General features: G+C 44.5%; 1 protein-coding gene across 3 annotated transcripts in view; it reads right to left on the bottom strand.

Moving 5' to 3' along the window:
• Positions 1–9,881: 9,881 nt before the first annotated feature.
• The window catches only part of hecw2a (HECT, C2 and WW domain containing E3 ubiquitin protein ligase 2a), a 49,119-nt gene continuing 38,735 nt past the window's right edge, over positions 9,882–20,265 (bottom strand). For all 3 annotated transcript variants that reach the window (XM_071342004.1, XM_071342006.1, XM_071342005.1), the window contains exons 17-30: positions 19,608–19,710; positions 18,763–18,859; positions 18,555–18,638; positions 18,330–18,415; positions 17,918–18,038; positions 17,360–17,473; positions 17,047–17,199; positions 16,765–16,863; positions 16,269–16,398; positions 15,909–16,055; positions 15,293–15,407; positions 14,930–15,015; positions 14,509–14,621; positions 9,882–12,571 (exon numbers count right to left, since the gene is read on the bottom strand). In XM_071342004.1, coding sequence (XP_071198105.1) covers positions 12,460–12,571; positions 14,509–14,621; positions 14,930–15,015; positions 15,293–15,407; positions 15,909–16,055; positions 16,269–16,398; positions 16,765–16,863; positions 17,047–17,199; positions 17,360–17,473; positions 17,918–18,038; positions 18,330–18,415; positions 18,555–18,638; positions 18,763–18,859; positions 19,608–19,710 — 1,560 coding nt within the window. In that variant the 3' untranslated portion in view covers positions 9,882–12,459. The remainder of the gene's footprint in view (positions 12,572–14,508; positions 14,622–14,929; positions 15,016–15,292; positions 15,408–15,908; positions 16,056–16,268; positions 16,399–16,764; positions 16,864–17,046; positions 17,200–17,359; positions 17,474–17,917; positions 18,039–18,329; positions 18,416–18,554; positions 18,639–18,762; positions 18,860–19,607; positions 19,711–20,265) is intronic.

The raw sequence follows: 20,265 nt of genomic DNA, 5'->3' as shown, positions 1-20,265 counted from the left end.
AAACCTAGAGACTTCCTTAGATTTCGTGCACCAGCTGTTGTTTACAAATACACATAGACCGCCACCCCTCGTCTTACCAGAGGCGGCTGTTCTATCCTGCCGCAAACGAGTAAAACCCGCCTGCTGTTTGTTATTCATGTCGTCGTTCAGCCACGACTCGGTGAAACATAAAATATTACAGTTTCTAGTGTCCCAACTCACTGGAATACTTAATGGCGCCAGAAGAGATGGCTGCCCGTTTTACGGTCCCCTAACAAATTGTGCTATTGTATGTGTTTTTCCGTGTGATTTGTAACTTATTTTGTACATAATGTTTCTGCCACCATCTCTTATGACCACAAGGTAAGCATTACCGGAGCGCCAAGTCTAGTTCCAAAAGACTTAACAGCTTCTACCCCCAAGCCAAAAGACTCCTGAACATCTAATCAAATAGATACCCAGACTATTTGCATTGCCCCCTCACCCCATATTTTATGCTGCTGCTACTCTCTGCTTATTATCTATGCATAGTCACTTTAACTTTACCTACATGTACATATTACCTCAATTACCTCGAATAAACCGGTGCCCCCGCACATTGACTCTATACCAGTACCCCCTGTATATAGCCTCGCTATTGTTATTTTACTGCTGCACTCTAATTATTTGTTACTTACATTTATTTTTTACTTAACACTTATTTTTCTCAAATAGATTGTTGGTTAGGGGCTTGTAAGTAAGCATTTCACTGTAAGGTCTACTACACCTGTTGTATTCAGCGCAAGTGACAAATACAATTTGATTTGATGAGCAAATATCTTGGATAGATGTGCCCCAGGATGTAGCCATTCCTCTAGTGGAGTGGTTACCAAACTTTTTATAGTCCCGTACTCCTTCAAACATTCAACCTCCAGCTGCGTACCCCCTCTAGCACCAGGGTCAGCGCACTCTCAAATGTTGTTTTTTGCCATCATTGTAAGCTTGCCACACACACACACACTATACAATACATTTATTAAACATAAGAATGTCCCTTCCCACAAGCCAGGTTGTTACAAAGAGCTTTTATAGGACCATGGCACAAATAATATTCTAATACTCAATTTCTCTTTATTTACCCATCTTACATATAAAACCTTATTTGTTCATCGAAAATTGTGAATAACTCAAAGGTTAATGAGAAGGGTGTGCTTGAAAGGATGCACATAACTCTGGAATGTTGGGTTGTATTGGAGAGTCTCAGTCTTAAATCATTTCCCACACACAGTCTGTGCCTGTATTTACTTTTCATGCTAGTGATGTCCGAGAATCCACTCTTACATAGGTACGTGGCTGCAAAGGGCATCAGTGTCTTAACAGTGTGATTTGCCAAGGCAGAATACTCTGAGCGCAGCCCAATGCAGAAATCTGTCAGTGGCTTCTGATTAAATTCCATTTCGACAGAACTGCTTGTTGCAATTTCGATGAGGCTCTCGTGTTCAGATATCAGTAAGTGGACTGGAGGCAGGGCATGACAGGGATAACTGAATCCAGTTGTTTGGGTCATCCGTTTCGGGGAAAGTAGCTGCGTAATTGCGCACCCAACTCACTCAGGTGTTTCAATATATCACATTTGGCATTGTCCGCAAGCTTGAGTTCATTTGCACACAGAAAATCTAATAATGATGGAAAGACCTGTGTGTTGTCCTTGTTAATGCAGACAGAGAAGAGCTCCAACTTCTTAATCATAGCCTCAATTTTGTCCCGCACATTGAATATAGTTGCGGAGAGTCCCTGTAATCCTACATTCAGATCATTCAGGCGAGAAAAAACATCACCCAGATAGGGCAGTTGTGTGAGAAACTCGTCATCATGCAAGCAGTCAGACAAGTGAAAATTATGGTCAGTAAAGAAAACTTTACGCACGTCTCTCAATAAAAAAAAAGTGTCAATACTTTGCCCCTTGATAACCAGTGCACTTCTGTATGTTGTAAAAGCGTTACATGGTTGCTGCCCATATCATTGCATAGTGCAGAAAATACACGAGAGTTCAGGGGCTTTGCTTTAACAAAGTTACCCATTTTCACTGTTGTGTCCAAAACGTATTTCAAGCTGTCAGGCATTCCCTTGGCAGCAAGAGCCTCTCGGTTGATGCTGCAGTGTACCCAAGTGGCGTTGGGTGCAACTGCTTGCACGCGCGTTACCACTCCACTATGTCTCCCTGTCATGGCTTTTGAGCCATCAGTACAGATACCAACATGAGCAGCAACTACGTTTGGCTACATATGGACCGTTAGTGGAATTCCCGCGAGAGAGTAGCGGTTAATGTGATTGAATGTTAATTATTTGACTAGGTTACCTGTATTTGACATTGTGTTATTTCGCTGAACACTAGATTGGTTTAATTTTATTTTTGGCAGTGAAACGAGGCTACTCAGGCGAGTAGGGTCACACCCCAACCCAAGAGAGATTAGTCGATCTTGACTACTTTTCTGGATAAACAGTGCCCATCTGGACACCCTGTTACAGAAATGTCAGGTGTCTCCAGGAGTGCAGTGCAACCTATGGAGATTTGTACACTGATGTTTGTGACGTATTGGGCTCAGACCCAGCGTTGAAACCCTCTCATATTCAAGCGTCCTAATGGGATGACTACTAAAGCTGATGCCATCAAACCTAGCAGCCTCAGGCATGTTTTGAAAGAGACCAGGTACCCTGTGCGAAACAGTGCTAGGCAATCCTGGAATGTTCTTATACGTTCCACTGAAAGGTGAGCTTTGAATGATACCGAATCTAGGGTTAAACCTAGAAACAGTCTGCGTGGGAATCAGAACGCTCTTCACTGTGTTTATTCTGAAACCTAGAAATGTCAGGTGTTCCAAGAGCAGCTGACTGTTCTGTAGCGTTGCGATTTCCTCCCGGAAGACACACGCTGATTCCCCCTGAGCCTGAGTGTATATAAATCCCTCTAATCGAGGTGGGGTGACTGCGAATTGCAGCAGCACCCTCTGTCGGGGGAAGGGTATTTGACTGTCTGCAACGCACTGCGCATGCTCAGCTGGCCTGCACCGGGAAAGCGCTTATGTGGCCTATCACTACAGAAAAAGCACTAGTGCCCTCTGGTGGTGTTATAGGCAGGCACGCTGTTTGTTTTGATTTAGTCAGAAACATGTCTGACTGCGCGCTTGGCCTGTGGCTTGGTTGCGCTAGTGGTAACATCTTTTTAATGTGAACTGACATTGGGGACTGACATCCCTCACCACTGTGGCGACTGACTTGTAGACCTTCTCTGTCGCAGAGGACTGGAAGCGCTCGTACTTGGTTGGTAAGGTGGGGCCAGTTGAGGTCATGGAGGACTTCTGGCTAGGGTGTTGATGGGAAGCCACCAGTGGATCGATGGGGGGCATGTGGGCAAGCTCAATCCCTTCCATGTCAACACAGTCTAACATCGACCCGCCTTGGATAGGGTTCTTGGAGGAGAAAGGTGTACTCCAGGTACAGGTAACCTCCTCCAGGCCTTCTGAAAGACTGGTAGTAATTGCCTGTCCGTCTGTTTGGCTTTGGGTACCCTCGTAGTGGGACATGAAATCAAATTTATTTGGCACATGCGCCAAATACAGGTTAATTGGGCATTGTGTCCAGAAGCAGTGTGGCTTGGTTAGGTTGTGTTTCAGAGGACACACAGCTCTCGACCTTTGCCTCTCCCGAGTCCGTACGGGAGTTGCAGCGATGAGACAAGACTGTCACTACCAATTGGATAGGGGAAAAACAGGGGAAAACTTTTAACAAAAAATACAATTTTGGGTGGGGAAAAACAAACAATGCAGTTAAGAAATATAAGTGTCAAGTAAAAAATAAAAGTAACAAATAATTAAAGAGCAGCAGTAAAATAACAGGAGCGAGGCTATATACAGGGGGTACCAGGACATAGTCAATGTGCGGGGGCACTAGTTAGTCAAGGCAATTGAGGTAAGATGTAACGTCCTCTCACTGTCCTCAACTTAACATGTGTAAATATTTGTATGAACATAACAAGATTCAACAACAGACATGAACTGAACAAGTTCCACAGACGTGTGACTAACAGAAATGGAATAATGTGTCCCTGAACAAAGAGGGGGTCAAAATCAAAAGTAACAGTCGGTATCTGGTGTGGCCACCAGCTGCATTAAGTACTGCAGTATATTTCCTCCTCATTGACTTCACCAGATTTGCCAGTTCTTGCTGTGAGATGTTACCTCACTCTTCCACCAAGGCACCTGCACATTCCCGGCCATTTCTGGGGGGAATGGACCTAGCCCTCACCCTCCGATCCAACAGGTCCCAGACGTGCTCAATGGGATTGTGATCCGGGCTCTTCGCTGGTCATGGCAGAACACTGACATTCCTGTCCTGTAGGAAATCACACACAGAACGAGCAGTATGGCTGGTGGCATTGTCATGCTGGAGGGTCATGTCAGGATGAGCCTGCAGGAAGGGTACTACATGAGGGAGGATGTCTTCCCTGTAACGCACAGTGTTGAGATTGCCTGCAATGACAGCAAGCTCAGTACAATGATGCTGTGTCACACTGCTCCAGACCATGACGGACCCTCCACCTCCAAATTGATCCCGCTCCAGATTACAAGCCTCGGTGTAACGCTCATTCCTTCGACGACAAACTCTAATCCTACTATCACCCCTGGTGAGACAAAACCGCGATTCGTCAGTGAAGAGCACTTATTGCCAGTCCTGTCTGGTCCAGCGACGATGGGTTTGTGCCCATAGGCGACGTTGTTGCCTTGTGAGGTCTGGTGAGGACCTGCCTTACAACAGGCCTACAAGCCCTCAGTCCAGCCTCTCTCAGCTTATTGTGGACAGTCTGAGCACTGATGGAGGGATTGTGCGTTCCTGGTGTAACTCGGGCAGTTGTTGTTGCCATCCTGTACCTGTCCCGCAGGTGTGGTGTTCGGATGTACCGATAGTGTGCAGGTGTTGTTACACGTGGTCTGCCACTGCGAGGACGATCAGCTGTCCGTCCTGTCTCCCTGTAGCGCTGGCTTAGGAGTCTCACAGTACGGACATTGCAATGCCTCCTTGCAGCATGCCTAAGGCACGTTCACGCAGATGAGCAGGGACCCTGGGCATCTTTCTTTTGGTGTTTTTCAGAGTCAGTAGAAAGGCCTCTTTAGTGTCATATGTTTTCATAACTGTGACCTTAATTGCCTACCGTCTGTAAGCTGTTAGTGTCTTAACAACCGTTCCACAGGTGCATGTTCATTAATTGTTTATGGTTCATTGAACAAGCATGGGAAACAGTGTTTAAACCCTTTACAATGAAGATCTGTGAAGTTATTTATTTAGTTATGTAGGTAGAGTTTAAGTGACTATGAATAGATAATAAACAGAGTAGCAGCAGCGTAAAGGGGGGGGGGGGGGGGCAATGAAAATAGTCTGGGTAGCCATTTGATTAGCTGTTCAGGAGTCTTATGGCTTGGTGATAGAAGCTGTTAAGAAGTCTTTATACCTAGACTTGGTGCTCCGCTTCACGTGCGGTAGCAGAGAGAACATTCTATGACTAGGGTGGCTGGAATCTTTGACAATTTTTAGGGCCTTCCTCTGACACCGCCTGGTAGAGGTCCTGGATGGCAGGAAGCTTGGCCCCAGTGATGTACTGGGCCGTACGCTCTACCCTCTGTAGTGCCTTGCGGTCGGAGGACGAGCAGTTGCCATACCAAGCAGTGATGCAACCAGTCAGGATGCTCTCGATTGTGCAGCTATAGAACCTTTTGAGGATCTGAGGTCCATTGCCAAATCTTTTCAGTCTCCTGAGGGGGAATAGGCTTTGTCGTGCCCTATTCACGGCGTTCTTGGTGTGTTTGGACCATGATAGTTTGTTGTTGATGTGGACGCCAAGGAACTTGACGCTCTCAACCTGCTCCATTATAGCCCCGTTGAGGAGAATGGGGTCCTGCTCAGTCCTCCTTTTCCTGTAGTCCACAATCATGTCCTTTGTCTTGATCACATAGCGGGAGAGGTTGTTGTCCTGGCACCACACGGCTAGGTCTCTGACCTCCTCCCTATAGGCTGTCTCATCACTGTGGGTGATCAGGCCTACCACTGTTGTGTGGTAGGCAAACTTGATGATGGTGTTGGAGTCGTGCCTGGCACACAGTCATGAGTGAACAGGGAGTACAGGAGGGGCCCCCGTGTTGAGGATCAACGTGGCGGATGTGTTGTTACCTACCCTTACCACCTGGGGGTAGCCCATCAGGAAGTCCAGGATCCAGTTGCAGAGGGAGGTGTTTAGTCCCAGGGTCCTTAGCTTAGTGATGAGCTTTGAGGGCACTATGGTGTTGAACGCTGAGCTGTTTTCAATGAATAGCATTCTCACATAGATGTTCCTTTTGTCCAGGTGGGAAAGGGCAGTGTGGAGTGCAATAGAGATTACATCATCTGTGGATCTGTCGGGGTGGTATGCAAATTGGAGTGGGTCCAGGGTATTGGTATTACAGACTCCGTCAGGGAGAGGTTGAAAATGTCAGTGACGACACTTGCCAGTTGGTCTGTGCATACTCAGAGTACACGTCATGGTAATCCGTCTGGCCCTGTTGCCTTGTGAATGTTGACCTGTTTAAAAGGTCTTACATCGGCTACAGCGAGCGTGATCACAGTCGTCCGGAACAGCTGATGCTCTCATGCATGTTTTAGTGTTACTTGCCTCAAAATGAGCACAGAGGTAATTTAGCTCATCTGGTAGGCTTGTGTCACTGGGCAGCTCGCAGCTGTGCTTCCCTTTGTAGTCTGTACTAGTTTGCAAGCCCTGCCACATCTGACAAGTGTCGAAGCCAGTATAGTACCATTCAATCTTAGTCCTGTATTGACGCTTTGGCTGTTTGATGGTTCGTCGGATTTCTTATAAGCTTACGGGTTAGAGTCCCGCTCCTTGAAAGCATCAGCTCTACTCTTTAGCTCAGTGCGGATGTTGCCTGTCATCCATGGCTTCTGGTTGGGGTATGTACTTACAGTCACTGTTGGGACGACGTCATCGATGCACTTATTGATGAAGCCAGTGACAGATGTGGTGTACTCCTCAATACCATCGGAAAAATCCCGGAACATATTCCAGTCTGTGCTAGCAAAACAGTCCTGTAGCATAGCATCCATGTCATCTGACCACTTCTGTATTGAGCGAGTCACTGGTACTTCCTGCTTTAGTTTTTGCTTGTAAGCAGGAAACAGGAGGATAGAATTATGGTCAGATTTGCCAAATGGAGGGCAGGGGAGAGCTTTGTACGCGTCTCTGTGTGTGGAGTAAAGGTCGTCTAGAGTTTTTTCCCCTCTGGTCGCACATTTAATATGCTGGTAGAATTATGGTAAAACGGATTAAAGTTTCCCTGCATTAAAGTCCCTGGCCACTAGAAGCACCGCCTCTGGATGAGCGTTTTGCTGTTTGCTTATGGCCGTATACACCTCATTGAGTGTGGTCTTAGTGCCAGCATCGGTTTATGGTGGTAAATAGACAGTTACGAAGAATATAGATGAATACTGTCTTGGTAAATAGTGTGGTCTACAGTTTATCATGAGATACTCTACCTCAGGCGAGCAAAACCTTGAGACTTCCTTAGATTTCATGCACCAGCTGTTGTTTACAAATATACATACTACACTACCGTTCAAAAGTTTGGGGTCACTTAGAAATGTCCTTGTTTTCCAAGTAAACATACATGAAATAAGTTGCAAAATGAATAGTAAATATAGTCAAAACGTTGACAAGGTTATAAATAATGATTTTTAATTGAAATAATAATTGTGTCCTTCAAACTTTGCTTTACTCAAATAATCCTCCATTTGCAGCAATTACATCCTTGCAGACCTTTGGCATTCTAGTTGTCAGTTTGTTGAGGTAATCTGAAGAGATGTCACCCCATGCTTCCTGAAGCACCTCCCACACGTTGGATTGGCTTGATGGGTATTTCTTACGTACCATACTGTCAAGCTGCTCCCACAACAGATCAATAGGGTTGAGATCCGGTGACTGTGCTGGCCAGCTGACTGCTTCGTCCCTAAATAGTTATTATATAGTTTGGAGCTGTGCTTTGGGTCATTGTCCTGTTGTAGGAGGAAACTGGCTCCAATTAAGTGCCGTCCACATGGTGTGGCATGGCGTTGTAAAATGGAGTGATAACCTTCCTTCTTCAAGATCCTTTTTACCCTGTACAAATCTCCCACTTTACCACCACCAAAGCACCCCCAGACCATCACATTGCCTCCACCATGCTTGACAGATGGCTCAAGCACTCCTCCAGCATCTTTACATTTTTTCTGCGTCTCACGAATGTTCTTCTTTGGGATCCGTACACCTCAAACTTAGATGTGTCTGTCCATAACACTTTTTCCGATCTTCCTCTGTCCAGTGTCTGTGTTCTTTTGCCATTCTTAATCTTTTATTTTTATTGGCCAGTCTGAGATATGGCTTTTTCTTTGCAACTCTGCCTAGAAGGCCAGCATCCGGAGTCGCCTCTTCACTGTTGACGTTGAAACTGGTGTTTTGCGGGTACTATTTAATGTAGCTGCCAGTTGAGGACTTGTGAGGCGTCTGTTTCTCAAACTAGACACTCTAATGTACTTGTCCTCTTGCTCAGTTTTGCACTGGGGCCTCCCATTTCACTATCTATTCTGGTTGGAGCCAGTTTGCGCTGTTCTGTGAAGGGAGTAGTACACAGCTTTGTACGAGATCTTAGGTTTATTGGCAATTTCTCAAATGCAATAGTCACAGTGAAGAGGGTACAGTGTGGACAGGAGCCAAGGGAGGCTGACACTTCCTGGCCATGTTGCAGCTCAAGGCAAGCGGAGCACACCAAGTGGGTGTCTTTGGCCGATATCTTGTTTCCACAGGTGCAGATTCGTGCCAGGAGCTTCCCCTCGTTTGGAGTGGGAGATGCTTTTGTTGCCATAGCTGGGATGCTATGTTTTAGCTTTCACTCTGTGGCAGTCGAATGGCCGGATATCGTTTCCAAAATGACAGATTAGAAAAGATAGCTTAGTGTAGCTATTAAAAACATTTTCTAAGTAAAACCACAAAAGCTAGTTAGCGTGGTGGCTAGCTTGCTAACGACTAGTCACTGTTGGGATACAGCCAAACTTTGTGGTGAACGAGATAGCCGTGTCACAGCTGTACCCGTTCCTCCCTCTAAGAATTTTCCTCTATGGTGAAGGAAAAGGAAAATTGCCACCTCCGCACAATCCAGAGAATCGGGCCCGGCGAGCGAGTTCTAAGCTCACGGCTGTGAACAGTTTAGCTAACTCTGGAAAATGCAGCCGTGTCGAGGTAAGCTTTCTGATGAGAAGCGAGAAGAGGTGTTTCAATGACTCAGAGACGTTGTGTCTGACCTTTTATAGTGTAGGAGGGACACCCTTCCCCGACGCACACGTCTCGACGTCCAGCCAATCATGGCTGGTGTAGTTTAGCAAAGGCTTCTGAAGAATACGCTGGGGGCGTATCCCATAAGTGAAATACTGAAACGATTACTTGAAAGAGAATAACATTGTGTTATCTGATCACAGAACAATTGTCTCCCTAGGACAGGGTCATTCTGACATGTATTGCACAAAAAGCTGAACACCATTGATCAGCAAAAAAACATACTTTGCCTTTGAATTGTTTAGTTGGGCCTGGGTATTTTCCTATAGATGTTGTTTGTGGAATGCACAGTTAAAATAAGATGTGTTTGTTTATTTCTGCAGAAAGAAATATATAGGATAGAAGGAGATATTCTCTATCTTATAGAACAGAAAACCATGTCCATTCTATGCTGTAGATCTTCATCTGCTGCTCTCTAAGCGTTGGGCCCACTAGCTGAGCCCCTGGTTCATCTCTCAAAAGATACACAGAAAGAAAACACGCATTCATGTATCGCTAATTAAAACTCACCAATTAAAACTTGACATTTGTCAGTCTTTTAATACAATAATGGTGGTGAAATGGAGAGATACAGGAGCTTTTGCATAGAGTGTAGTTCTGACACAGATGTCCAATCCTATTGGTAATTGATCAGCCATGGGGAGTGGTGGTGGCGGTGAGCTTTGTCCTCATTGGGCGAGGAGCAAACTGACTTTATTCTTATTTGGACATTTGCAGCAGAAGAAAAATGGAAAACGTATTGATTGGCAGAAATGATTTAAACCCTGTTGTGAAGGGTTACTGGGCATGCCATGAAGCTGCCCCTCTAAACTCAAGGGGATGTGTAGCCGAGGCTGGGGTCATTCCTAATTCTGTCAACCTGACAGAATTAGGGAGACATGGTTGACTATGCAAGCCCCAAACCTTTGGTACATTCGGTGCAAAATATATATTTACACACACCCACAACAGGTGCAGACATACAAGTACACAAGGATGAGACATACAGGACCAGCACACACCGTGTGGTTCTCTGTGTAGCCATGAACCATGACCTCTAACCTCTCATCAAGACAGGTGATCTCATGAATGTAACAAAAACAATTCCCTTGATGTGTGTTGCCATAGTACTTCGGTAACACGAGTCAGAACCCGTCATATAAACAAACATAATGCTTATAACATTTCACAATTGTGAAGCCATAAACAATGTGGCACAAAACCTAAATATTTATTTGACCGCGTCCACCTCATCACGGACACATTTATAACGCATGATAGCAGCATACCCTACAGTTCTTATCTGGCTCCTCCCGCCCTTTTCTCAACATCGATAGCGATATCCTCATGCAAAAGCTATTAAGGTCAGACTTGTGTTGCACTATTTCGGCATGCAAATATCGAGATATAACACAACACCATCTAGGGGTCCCGGACTCAGTGCAGCTCACAGAGTTGCTTAGATGGACCTTGCATGCAGTTTCAAGCCAGGCTGAGATATGAAGGCTTCCTCCACAATGCATCACAGTGGGGCTTCCAGCCCGGGTTGTCTGTCTAGCTCGCACAGACCTCTGTACAGTAGTTGTAATCATGCGTACACACATAAAAAGGGTGTGTGTCTGTGTACACGTGTGTGTGTGTGTGTGTCTGAATGAGTCCGTTGGGTAGGGGTTATGCACTGAGAAGTCCAAAACCAGGATGAACACGTGCTTTCAAAAGATCATAAGCATCTGTGTAGGTGTGTAGTGTATGTCCCGAGCTTATAGATGCTTCCATAGCTGTGTGTACGGTACTGAAGTAATAAGTACCATATCATGTGCTGCCCTCGTGTTTGTATCCTGGAACTATTTTAGAATACAATTAAGAGTTGTAGCTCTGTTTTTGTTGTGTGTAACACACCTAAAGCCATTTGAATGTTCTTTTGACCGACCAAATAAACATTACAAAGTCTCTCGTTACAACTTTTCGGCTGTGACCCAAGAGGAAGAAATGGGTGCGCCCCACTATCGGGTCCCCAACCAACCCTCCTCAAAACACTGAGTGAAAGTGTCTCTCATAACAAGGCACGTGTCCGGTGCCACTTCCATATTCCACAAATTTTAGGTGATAAACTTCCTGGTGCGGCTCCGGTGTTTATTTTTCTTTGGCCGCAAAGGCTCCTCAGTCCTCCTACTACTGCAAGCCAGAGGTGCTGAAGTTTCATACATTCAGTCTTTTATGTGATACATTCATCAGTTCAGTGGATGGGAGGCAATATCATTAGTGAGAAATAGAGCCGTGTTAGGCAATGTCTCAGTGTGTGTGTGTGTGTGGAGCTACATATGTGTATGAGAAAGTGCATCTCATTTATTTTGAAAAAGAGTGACCCTACAATTGTATTCGTTATCGTGAGTTAGTGTGTGTCAGTTTTAGAGCCTTGCTCATGTAGTCTAGCATACGAAGAGAAGTACAATGTGTTTTGGAGTGAGTCAATGCCTTTGGTGCACCTTAGGAGCTGTGACATACAATTTAATCCCCTCAGAAAATAATCATGAGAGTCATCTTGAAAGTGTGTGAGAGTGAATAAGTGTGTGTTTGAAGACAAGGAATTAGTCCATGATGTATTATAGTGTACATAGTCTCCAGTCCCAGAGTAGAAAGATACAGTTCCGAGGTCCAGAGCAGGGGGTCAATCCAGGAGGAAGCATAGGGTATTAGGAAGAGGTGTCTCTGGACTTGAAGGGCAGGCTGAGCCCCTGTAGGAAAAAGGGGATACAGTAACCAAGGCCAATAAACAGATAAGAGATAAAGCACAAGAGTGGTTGTTGTACACAGGAATCAAATGGAGGGCATCAGTGCAGGTAATGGAACAGTAACGTGATTCCAGGAAGTGTGGGATCATGGAGGCGGGAGGTATAGCCAAGCCGTGGGGGGGGGGGCAAATTGGGATTGTCTTGGTGGTGAAATTGTCCCCAAAGGTTTTGTTGCTTCTCTAAAATGATCATTTCTGGTAGATGTCTATTCAGTTTCCATTGTGTACTGTGAGTACTGTCTCGCCTCAAGCTAAGGTGACAGGATTTCCTCTCCACCATTGTTCTTTCCCAATTCGACCCCTGGCTGTGGCAGCCATTTTGGAGAGTTTACTCCAGGCCAAAGGTGCTGGTTTCCTCCACGGCTGTCAGCATCTTCTCATAGAGCATGGAGAACGAAGGGTACGGCGGGAGGTCCAGACGGTTAAAGCATGTGTGAGCCCTGTAGAGAGGCAGACCGATAATGAGAGGAGCGCACTGACAGAAGCGCATAATATACAGTCGTGGCCAAAAGTTGAGAATGTTAATATTAATTTTCACAAAGCTTGCTGCTTCAGTGTCTTTAGATATTTTTTTCAGATGTTACTATGGAATACTGAAGAATAATTACAAGCTTTTCATAAGTGTCAAAGGCTTTTATTGACAATTACATGAAGTTGATGCAAAGAGTCAATATTTGCAGTGTTGACCCTTCTTTTTCAAGACCTCTGCAATCCGCCCTGGCATGCTGTCAATTAACTTCTGGGCCACATCCTGACTGATGGTAGCCCATTCTTGCATAATCAATGCTTGGAGTTTGTCAGAATTTGTGGGTTTTTGTTTGTCCACCCGCCTCTTGAGGAATGACCACAAGTTCTCAATGGGATTAAGGTCTGGGGAGTTTCCTGGCCATGGACCCAAAATATCGATGTTTTGTTCCCCGAGCCACTTAGTTATCACTTGCTCCATCATGCTGGAAAAGGCATTGTTCATCACCAAACTGTTCCTGGATGGTTGGGAGAAGTTGCTCTTTGTTTTCTTTATTATTTTAGTTAGGTCAGGGTGTGACATGGGGAATGTTTGTGTTTTGTCGTTTTGGGTGGTTATATGGTAAAGGGGGTGTTGGGTTTAGTGTATGAGTTTGTGTTGAGTGAATGTTTCTAGGTATGTCTATGGTTGCCTGAGTGGTTCTCAATCAGAGAGAGATGTCTTTCATTTGTCTCTGATTGGGAGCCATATTTAAGGCAGCCATGGGCATCATGCATTTGTGGGTAATTGTCTATGTTCTATGTTGCATATGTGCACTAGTTCTTGCATAGCTTCACGTTCGTCTGTTTGTTGTTTTTGTTTCGTTTGTTCATCTTCAAAATAAAGAGAAGATGTATTTTTCACACGCTGCGCCTTGGTCCTCTCTCTCACCGCAAGACGATCGTGACACTTTTTCCCCGGATGCCCCACACAATCGGAAAGGGGATTCAGAGAAAATTACTTTACCCCAGTCCTCAGCAGTCCAATCCCTGTACCTTTTGCAGAATATCAGTCTGTCCCTGATGTTTTTCCTGGAGAGAAGTGGCTTCTTTGCTGCCCTTCTTGACACCAGGCCATCCTCCAAAAGTCTTTACCTCACTGTGCATGCAAATGCACTCACACCTGCCTGCTGCCATTCCTGAGCAAGCTCTGTACTGGTGGTGCCCCGATCCCGCAGCTGAATCAACTTTAGGAGACGGTCCTGGCGCTTGCTGGACTTTCTTGGGCGCCCTGAAGCCTTCTTCACAACAATTGAACTGCTCTCCTTGAAGTTCTTGAAGATCCGACAAATGGTTGATTTAGTTGCAATCTTATTGGCAGCAATATCCTTGCCTGTGAAGCCCTTTTTGTGCAAAGCAATGATGACGGCACGTGGTTCCTTGAAGGTAACCATGATTGACAGAGGAAGAACAATGATTCCAAGCACCACCCTCCTTTTGAAGCTTCCAGTCTGTTATTCAAACTCAATCAGCATGACAGTGATCTCCAGCCTTGTCCTTCTCAACACTCACACCTGTGTTAACGAGAGAATCACTGACATGATGTCAGCTGGTCCTTTTGTGGCAAGGCTGAAATGAAGTGGAAATGTTTTTTGGGGATTCAGTTCATTTGCATAGCAAAGAGGGACTTTGCAATTAATTGCAATTCATCTGATCACTCTTCATAACATTCTGGAGTATATGCAAATTGCCATCATACAAACTGAGGCAGCAGACTTTGTGAAAATGTATATTTGTGTCATTCTCAAAATGTTTGGCCACGACTGTACACGCACTGCATACACACTAATTTATGTGCACACATCTCACACACACACAAATAGCTCATATAGACAGGTAGGCAAACATGGACAGACAGAGGGGTGTACTATACCTGGGTAAGGAGGTGATTTTGCCCCACTTCTCCACACAGAACCTTCGTGGTCCATTGCTACCTCTGAGGGAGGCAAAGCCCTCATAGGGAATACTGGAGGTGCCTGTCACAAACTAAGGAGACATATACAATCCCAGTTTAGGTAACATTTTATTTTACAGTGCCTCATGACCAGGTATTCGCTGAGAAACTACATGTTAACAGGGCAATTATGTCAATATTACTCAGAATTATTTATCGGTCACTAGGGGATTAATTGTACCAGGAAGTTCCAAATGTTACCAAATAATATCACCTTCAATACCAGATAAATACCAGTGGTAACAGGGCTGAAAAATAAAGAGTTAGCAAAGTTAAGACTGGGGAGCTCAGCCTTTCGTCAGTATCAAAGTCTATTGGAGTGTCCCTTGAAAAGTAGTACCTGCAGCAGTCGGAGTCTCTGCTCATTGTTGAACCTCTCCACTGCTGCCCAGAACCAGCGGATGACTATGTGGTTGTCATGGTAACCTGGGGAGAAAGATGAAAGGTGTACCGATCAGCCGTAGACCAAAATAAGCCTGCTGTTCTTAGAAGCACAATCTGTAACAAAAGTGTTGCCCATGAGTTGTGCGGAGCCAAGCAGTAAACACCTGATCCCATCAAAGTCATGATCTAAATCTTTAAAGACTAACATTAGATGATTAATATAAATCAGGGGCGTTACTACTTGGCTGGAAAAAATGTGCCCCCACACCGTCTGACTCTCCGAGGCTAAGACTGCCCCCCACTGCTCCCCTGTCTCTACCTCCTCTGTACTCTGTGTTGTTCCTCCAGTCGGCCAGGTCGATCTCTGCAGTGCCAGCAATCACCAGCTCCAGCTCTCTGGCATCAAACACAGACACCAGCCTCACGTCCACCACCTGACCAACACATGTCACAATTCTGATACGTTTTCTATTACAGAGACATTACCACCTGGCCAATACATATCACAATACTAATATACTCCTAATACATTAGGAGTAACCACATTAATTGTTATTGGCATGCATGATTATCTATTTCAGATAAATTACCACTTGCTGCATCATTATCTATTACACAATACCTGACGTAGCGCTGCATCATTATGCAGATACAATGCCACTTGACCAATACATATGACAATGATGGACCATTATCAATGATGTGTGTGATGTCATAGGGCCCTGTGTTATGTGCAACTATGTCACAACCTGGATTTTAACCTTTATTTAAAGCTTTTTCATCAAACTGTCCCCTTTTCTTTTTATGTCAGATGTTCCAGCACCATCCTCAGACAATTGCTTAGATTTTGCTGTAATTCTCATTTCTGGCTAAGGCTTAAAATACAGGATAAAATCTTGCTATGTCACATGATTGCGCAAAACACAGGGCCCTACCTCATAGAAGCCTCGCACCAGGCTCTCAGTCTGCTGAGCCACACCCCTTTCGATGCGCCACTTAACCATGCGCTCGATGTACTCCTTCTTATTCTTCTCTGACACTGGAATACCTGCACCGCCTGGCTTCAGCTCTCTCTCTGTGATCTATAGGGCCGTAAAGATAGAAACACAATATAGGGTGAATCCTACCTTACCATTGACATCAATGAATGACTAAGTAAAGTCAGGATTCACCCCCAAATACAACACATTGCAACAAGCAATTACATATCAAATGCAGGGTAGTGTATGTAGTCTAAAATGATTGAAGATACATACAATACATGAATTATTCAAAACACAAGCATACACACACACCTGCCCGAAGACCTCCTCGTTGACGGTGAAGGTGAGGTCCAGCATGTCCTCGATGTCGTTGTCCTTCATCCACTGTAAACTCTGGTGGAACTCCTCGTCCAGGAACTCCAGGTCACTCAGGTCACACGGGCTGTAGGGGTCAAAGGTCAACAGAGGTGAAAAATGTATCTCATAACTAAGTCTTATATTAACATTTTAGTAATTTAGCATGATGTTTTCCAGAGTGTATATCAACCACATAATGAAAGCATGGTAACTGAATAACTAAAAAGTCAAATCAATCTAACCAAATCCTATCTGTTCAGCTTCTTCCAGTTCAGTAGTTACTACCTAAAAAATAGTGAGGTGTGTATTTGTCATATAATTTATTTTATGCTAAAGCATAAGTGGCAATTTGCCAGGGTGGTTGCATTGTCAAACCTATAAAAATGTGGTGTTCATGGTGATAGGATCCCTATCCATTTGCTAGCTAAGTGGACCTGATTGGGACACTTACATACGCAGCAGGCCCTTGTAGAACGGGCGGGTAAAGAAGGCATCCAACAGATACTGGTGGATCAGAGCCAGGCCCAGGATACGCCCACTGAAACGAAACCTGGAAGAGAGCAACATTGCTAGGTGCAATACAGTACAGTATGTACAGTATACAATGACAAGTCAGATGTTATTATAGGTCGATCTGCGTCTTTGTTCCTTATTTTATCTACAGCATGTCTGTCTTCCTACATCCGACCACCCGCATGTCCATCCATCATGGTAGTGTAAACTTGTCACTCACCACTCGTGATGGTTGTCCACGAAGGCAGACATGGGGCTGATCTGCACAGTGTAGGTGTCGTTGGCGGAGTACTCAAACAGACCGTAGTAAGGGTTAAACAACTCCCTTGACACCAAGAAGAAGAACTCCCTCGAAGGGCCGCTGTAGTCCAGCCTATAACACACACACACACACACGTTTCATAAATCATGTATTGAGATTATGGAAAATAAACTATGTACACAGAGACAACATAACAACCGATGCAAATGAGCAAACTTAAGGTAACGTGTAGAAAATATTAAAAGACCTAAACCACAAAGGCAACACTCACCCTTCCTCTCCCACAAAGCTGACATACAGCTTACTCCTCTGCAGGTCTTTGCGGGAGTAGCACATGATCTGATTGAAGGCATCCTCCAACAGGTGATCTCTGCGAACGATCAATCTGGAAGAAGGAAAAACAGCCAGACAGTCATGAACGAACGCACAGCACACGCGCACACAGTTTAGGAATGAACAAATCAAATTTTATTGGTCACATACACATATTTAACAGATGTCATTGCGAGTGTAGCGAAATGCTTGTGTTCCTGGCTCCAACAATGCAGTAATTCCTAACAATTCACAACAATACACACAAATCTAAAAGTAAAATGGAATTAAGAAATAAATCAATATTAGGATGAGCAATGTCAGAGTGGCATTGACTAAAATACAGTAGAATAGAACAGTATATACAGTATATACATATGAAATGAGTAAAACAGTATGTAAACACTATTAAAGTGACTAGTGTTCCATTATTAAAGTGACCAGTGATTCCATGTCAGAATACTGCTGAAATTTAGCAGTTCTCTCAACCTGTTGAATGACGTCATCAAGTACTCACTTGACTTTCCCAGGTCCCTGGCCATAGCCCTTTGTCTGCAGCTTGCGATAGAAGTTTCTCAGTTTGGCCTCAAAGTCACGTTTGTACGGGGCAGGGGCACGTGCATTAGCTCTCTGAGTACCTGAGAGAGGGGCGGGAGGAGGAGGAAGAGGAGAATGAAAAATAGACAAAAAAAATAGACAAGTTCCTCAGAATATCGTAATTGTATCTCACTATTACAACTTTTATTAGCATAGAATTGGTTCAGAAAAAAAAACACTAAACTTCACTAAATTGAGAGCGCTAAGCAACTTTTACGGCTCAAGGCTTTTTCTCATTATCTTGCCCTTCCTTGGATGGATAGTTTCGATTAGAAGCAAGACTAAGGGAAGAAGGGCATGAGGAGAAAATATATGTGTGTGTGTGGTCTCACCAGGGGAGCTTTGAGGGGAGGAGCAGTAGCTAGGGTGCAGTAAGGCAGCAGGTGGCACATAGGACATGACCTCCTCATCAAACAGGCTAAGGGAGAGAGGAGTACTTAAATTCTCACTCTCACACAGACAGACATACACGCAATACCTTCTCGTACACACAAACATACACCAAACACCAGTCACAAACAGACATGAGCACATAAAGACACACAGAAAGGTCCCACCTGAGCAAAATGACTAGGTCAGCATCGCTAGAGAGACGAGCAAGCCCAGAAACACCCTCGCTGCGAATGAACTGTAACCTTTCCCTGCAGACAAACACATTAACATTCGTGATACTGCTGTTTGGCATAATCATAATACATTTAGGAGGTTAAGCTTAAGGGTTAAATATCTGATTAAAGGGTTCCCATGGTGATTGGGGTGACCTACTTGAGTGAGTGGTTCCTGACGAGTTCTGGTTGCCTCTCCTGCAGGATCTCAATGATGTTGGGTTGCCGTAGAAATGCCACAATCTTGTCATTGTAGGCTGGGGAGAGACCCGTGTAAATATCAACATTACTGTGTCTATTAGTGCATAAGTTAGCCCTGTATATAGCACGTGTGTGTGTGTAATAAGTTTAAATAGAGGGTGCTTATATTCTTCCTGTTTCACTGCATGTACAAGTGGGTAACCTGTAGGAGTTTGAGGCGTGAAACGGACATGTTTTTTGCATATCCCAACTCCCCTTGAGACACCCTCAGAGAGTGGGGTCGTGGCCAGGGACCCTTGGAGCAATTAGGGTTAAAGATGCACTATGCAGAAATCGCTCCGCCATTTCCGGGTTGCTAGAATTCTAATAAATAGCCTAATTTCAGTTTTGTGACAAAACAAGCAGTCATTGTGTGGTGAATCATTGTACCATCTAAACCGCTGTGAAATAGATTTTCCATAACCAAAATATTGTATATTCAGCTGTTTTGAAGCTGATGTACAAAACCAAAAGTACAGCAAAAGACAAAAAAAACTACTTCAGAACGGGAAGCATAGAAATAGCACACATAGATCTACCGCTTCTTGACTTGCTTTCAATGGGAATGGAAGACTATAACTCATGTTTCTATGTGAATTTGGTCATATACCAAATTGTAGCTTTAAGTGGAGCAATTAGGGTTAAGTGCCTTGCTCAAGGGCAGAATTTTCACCTTGTCTGCACAGGGATTTAAACTAGCAATCTTTTGGTTACTGGCCCAACACTAACTGCTAGGCTACCTGCCGTGCATGCGTGTGTACTCACCCACAGGCACCAGGTCCTGGTATTGATTGCGAGTGGACCCACTGAAGGTGCTGGAGGGGCGGGGCATGACAGTTGGGTTGGAGTTTCGCGTGTCATCTACCACCTGCAAGGAGACACTCCGAGTCAGGACGGATCACTCTGCTGCTACCAATTGACACAATCAGGGAACTCCCAGCCATAAACTCAGCATTGTCATTGTTTCTATTGAAAACCATACTACTTACACCCATTTTAGGAACCAATTTAATCTTTTTGATACATTATGAGTTTTTGTCCATTCTATTAACCTAGTATTAGTCTTGCTATAAGCATTATGATTGATATTGGTCTCGTTAAACCAGCTAAAGTCTTAGTTATGATCACAGGCCAGTATTCCAGTGTGTCAGTGGTGCAGTGGGTGTAATAGACTAGATTTAGAGGTGATCTCAAACCTGTATTAGTGGTGCAGTAGTACAGCAGTTTGCTGCATTCACATAGTCGACTTATTACGGCAAGATGAAACCAGATGTAACATTTTCAGCAAGACAATGGCAAATTCTGATGAGACCGATGGACAATATCATCCACTGTAGCGGTATTTTCTTTTTTGGATGTTAGTTGGCATGTTCTTCAAACCAGCTATATGAATTCAAACACGCCAGGCAAACTGCCAAGCCAC

Source organism: Salvelinus alpinus, chromosome 14, assembly GCF_045679555.1.
Source record: "Salvelinus alpinus chromosome 14, SLU_Salpinus.1, whole genome shotgun sequence".
Lineage (NCBI taxonomy): Eukaryota > Metazoa > Chordata > Actinopteri > Salmoniformes > Salmonidae > Salvelinus > Salvelinus alpinus.
The sequence above is the reverse complement of the archived record's forward strand: the minus strand, read 5'-3'. Positions and strand labels throughout refer to the sequence as shown.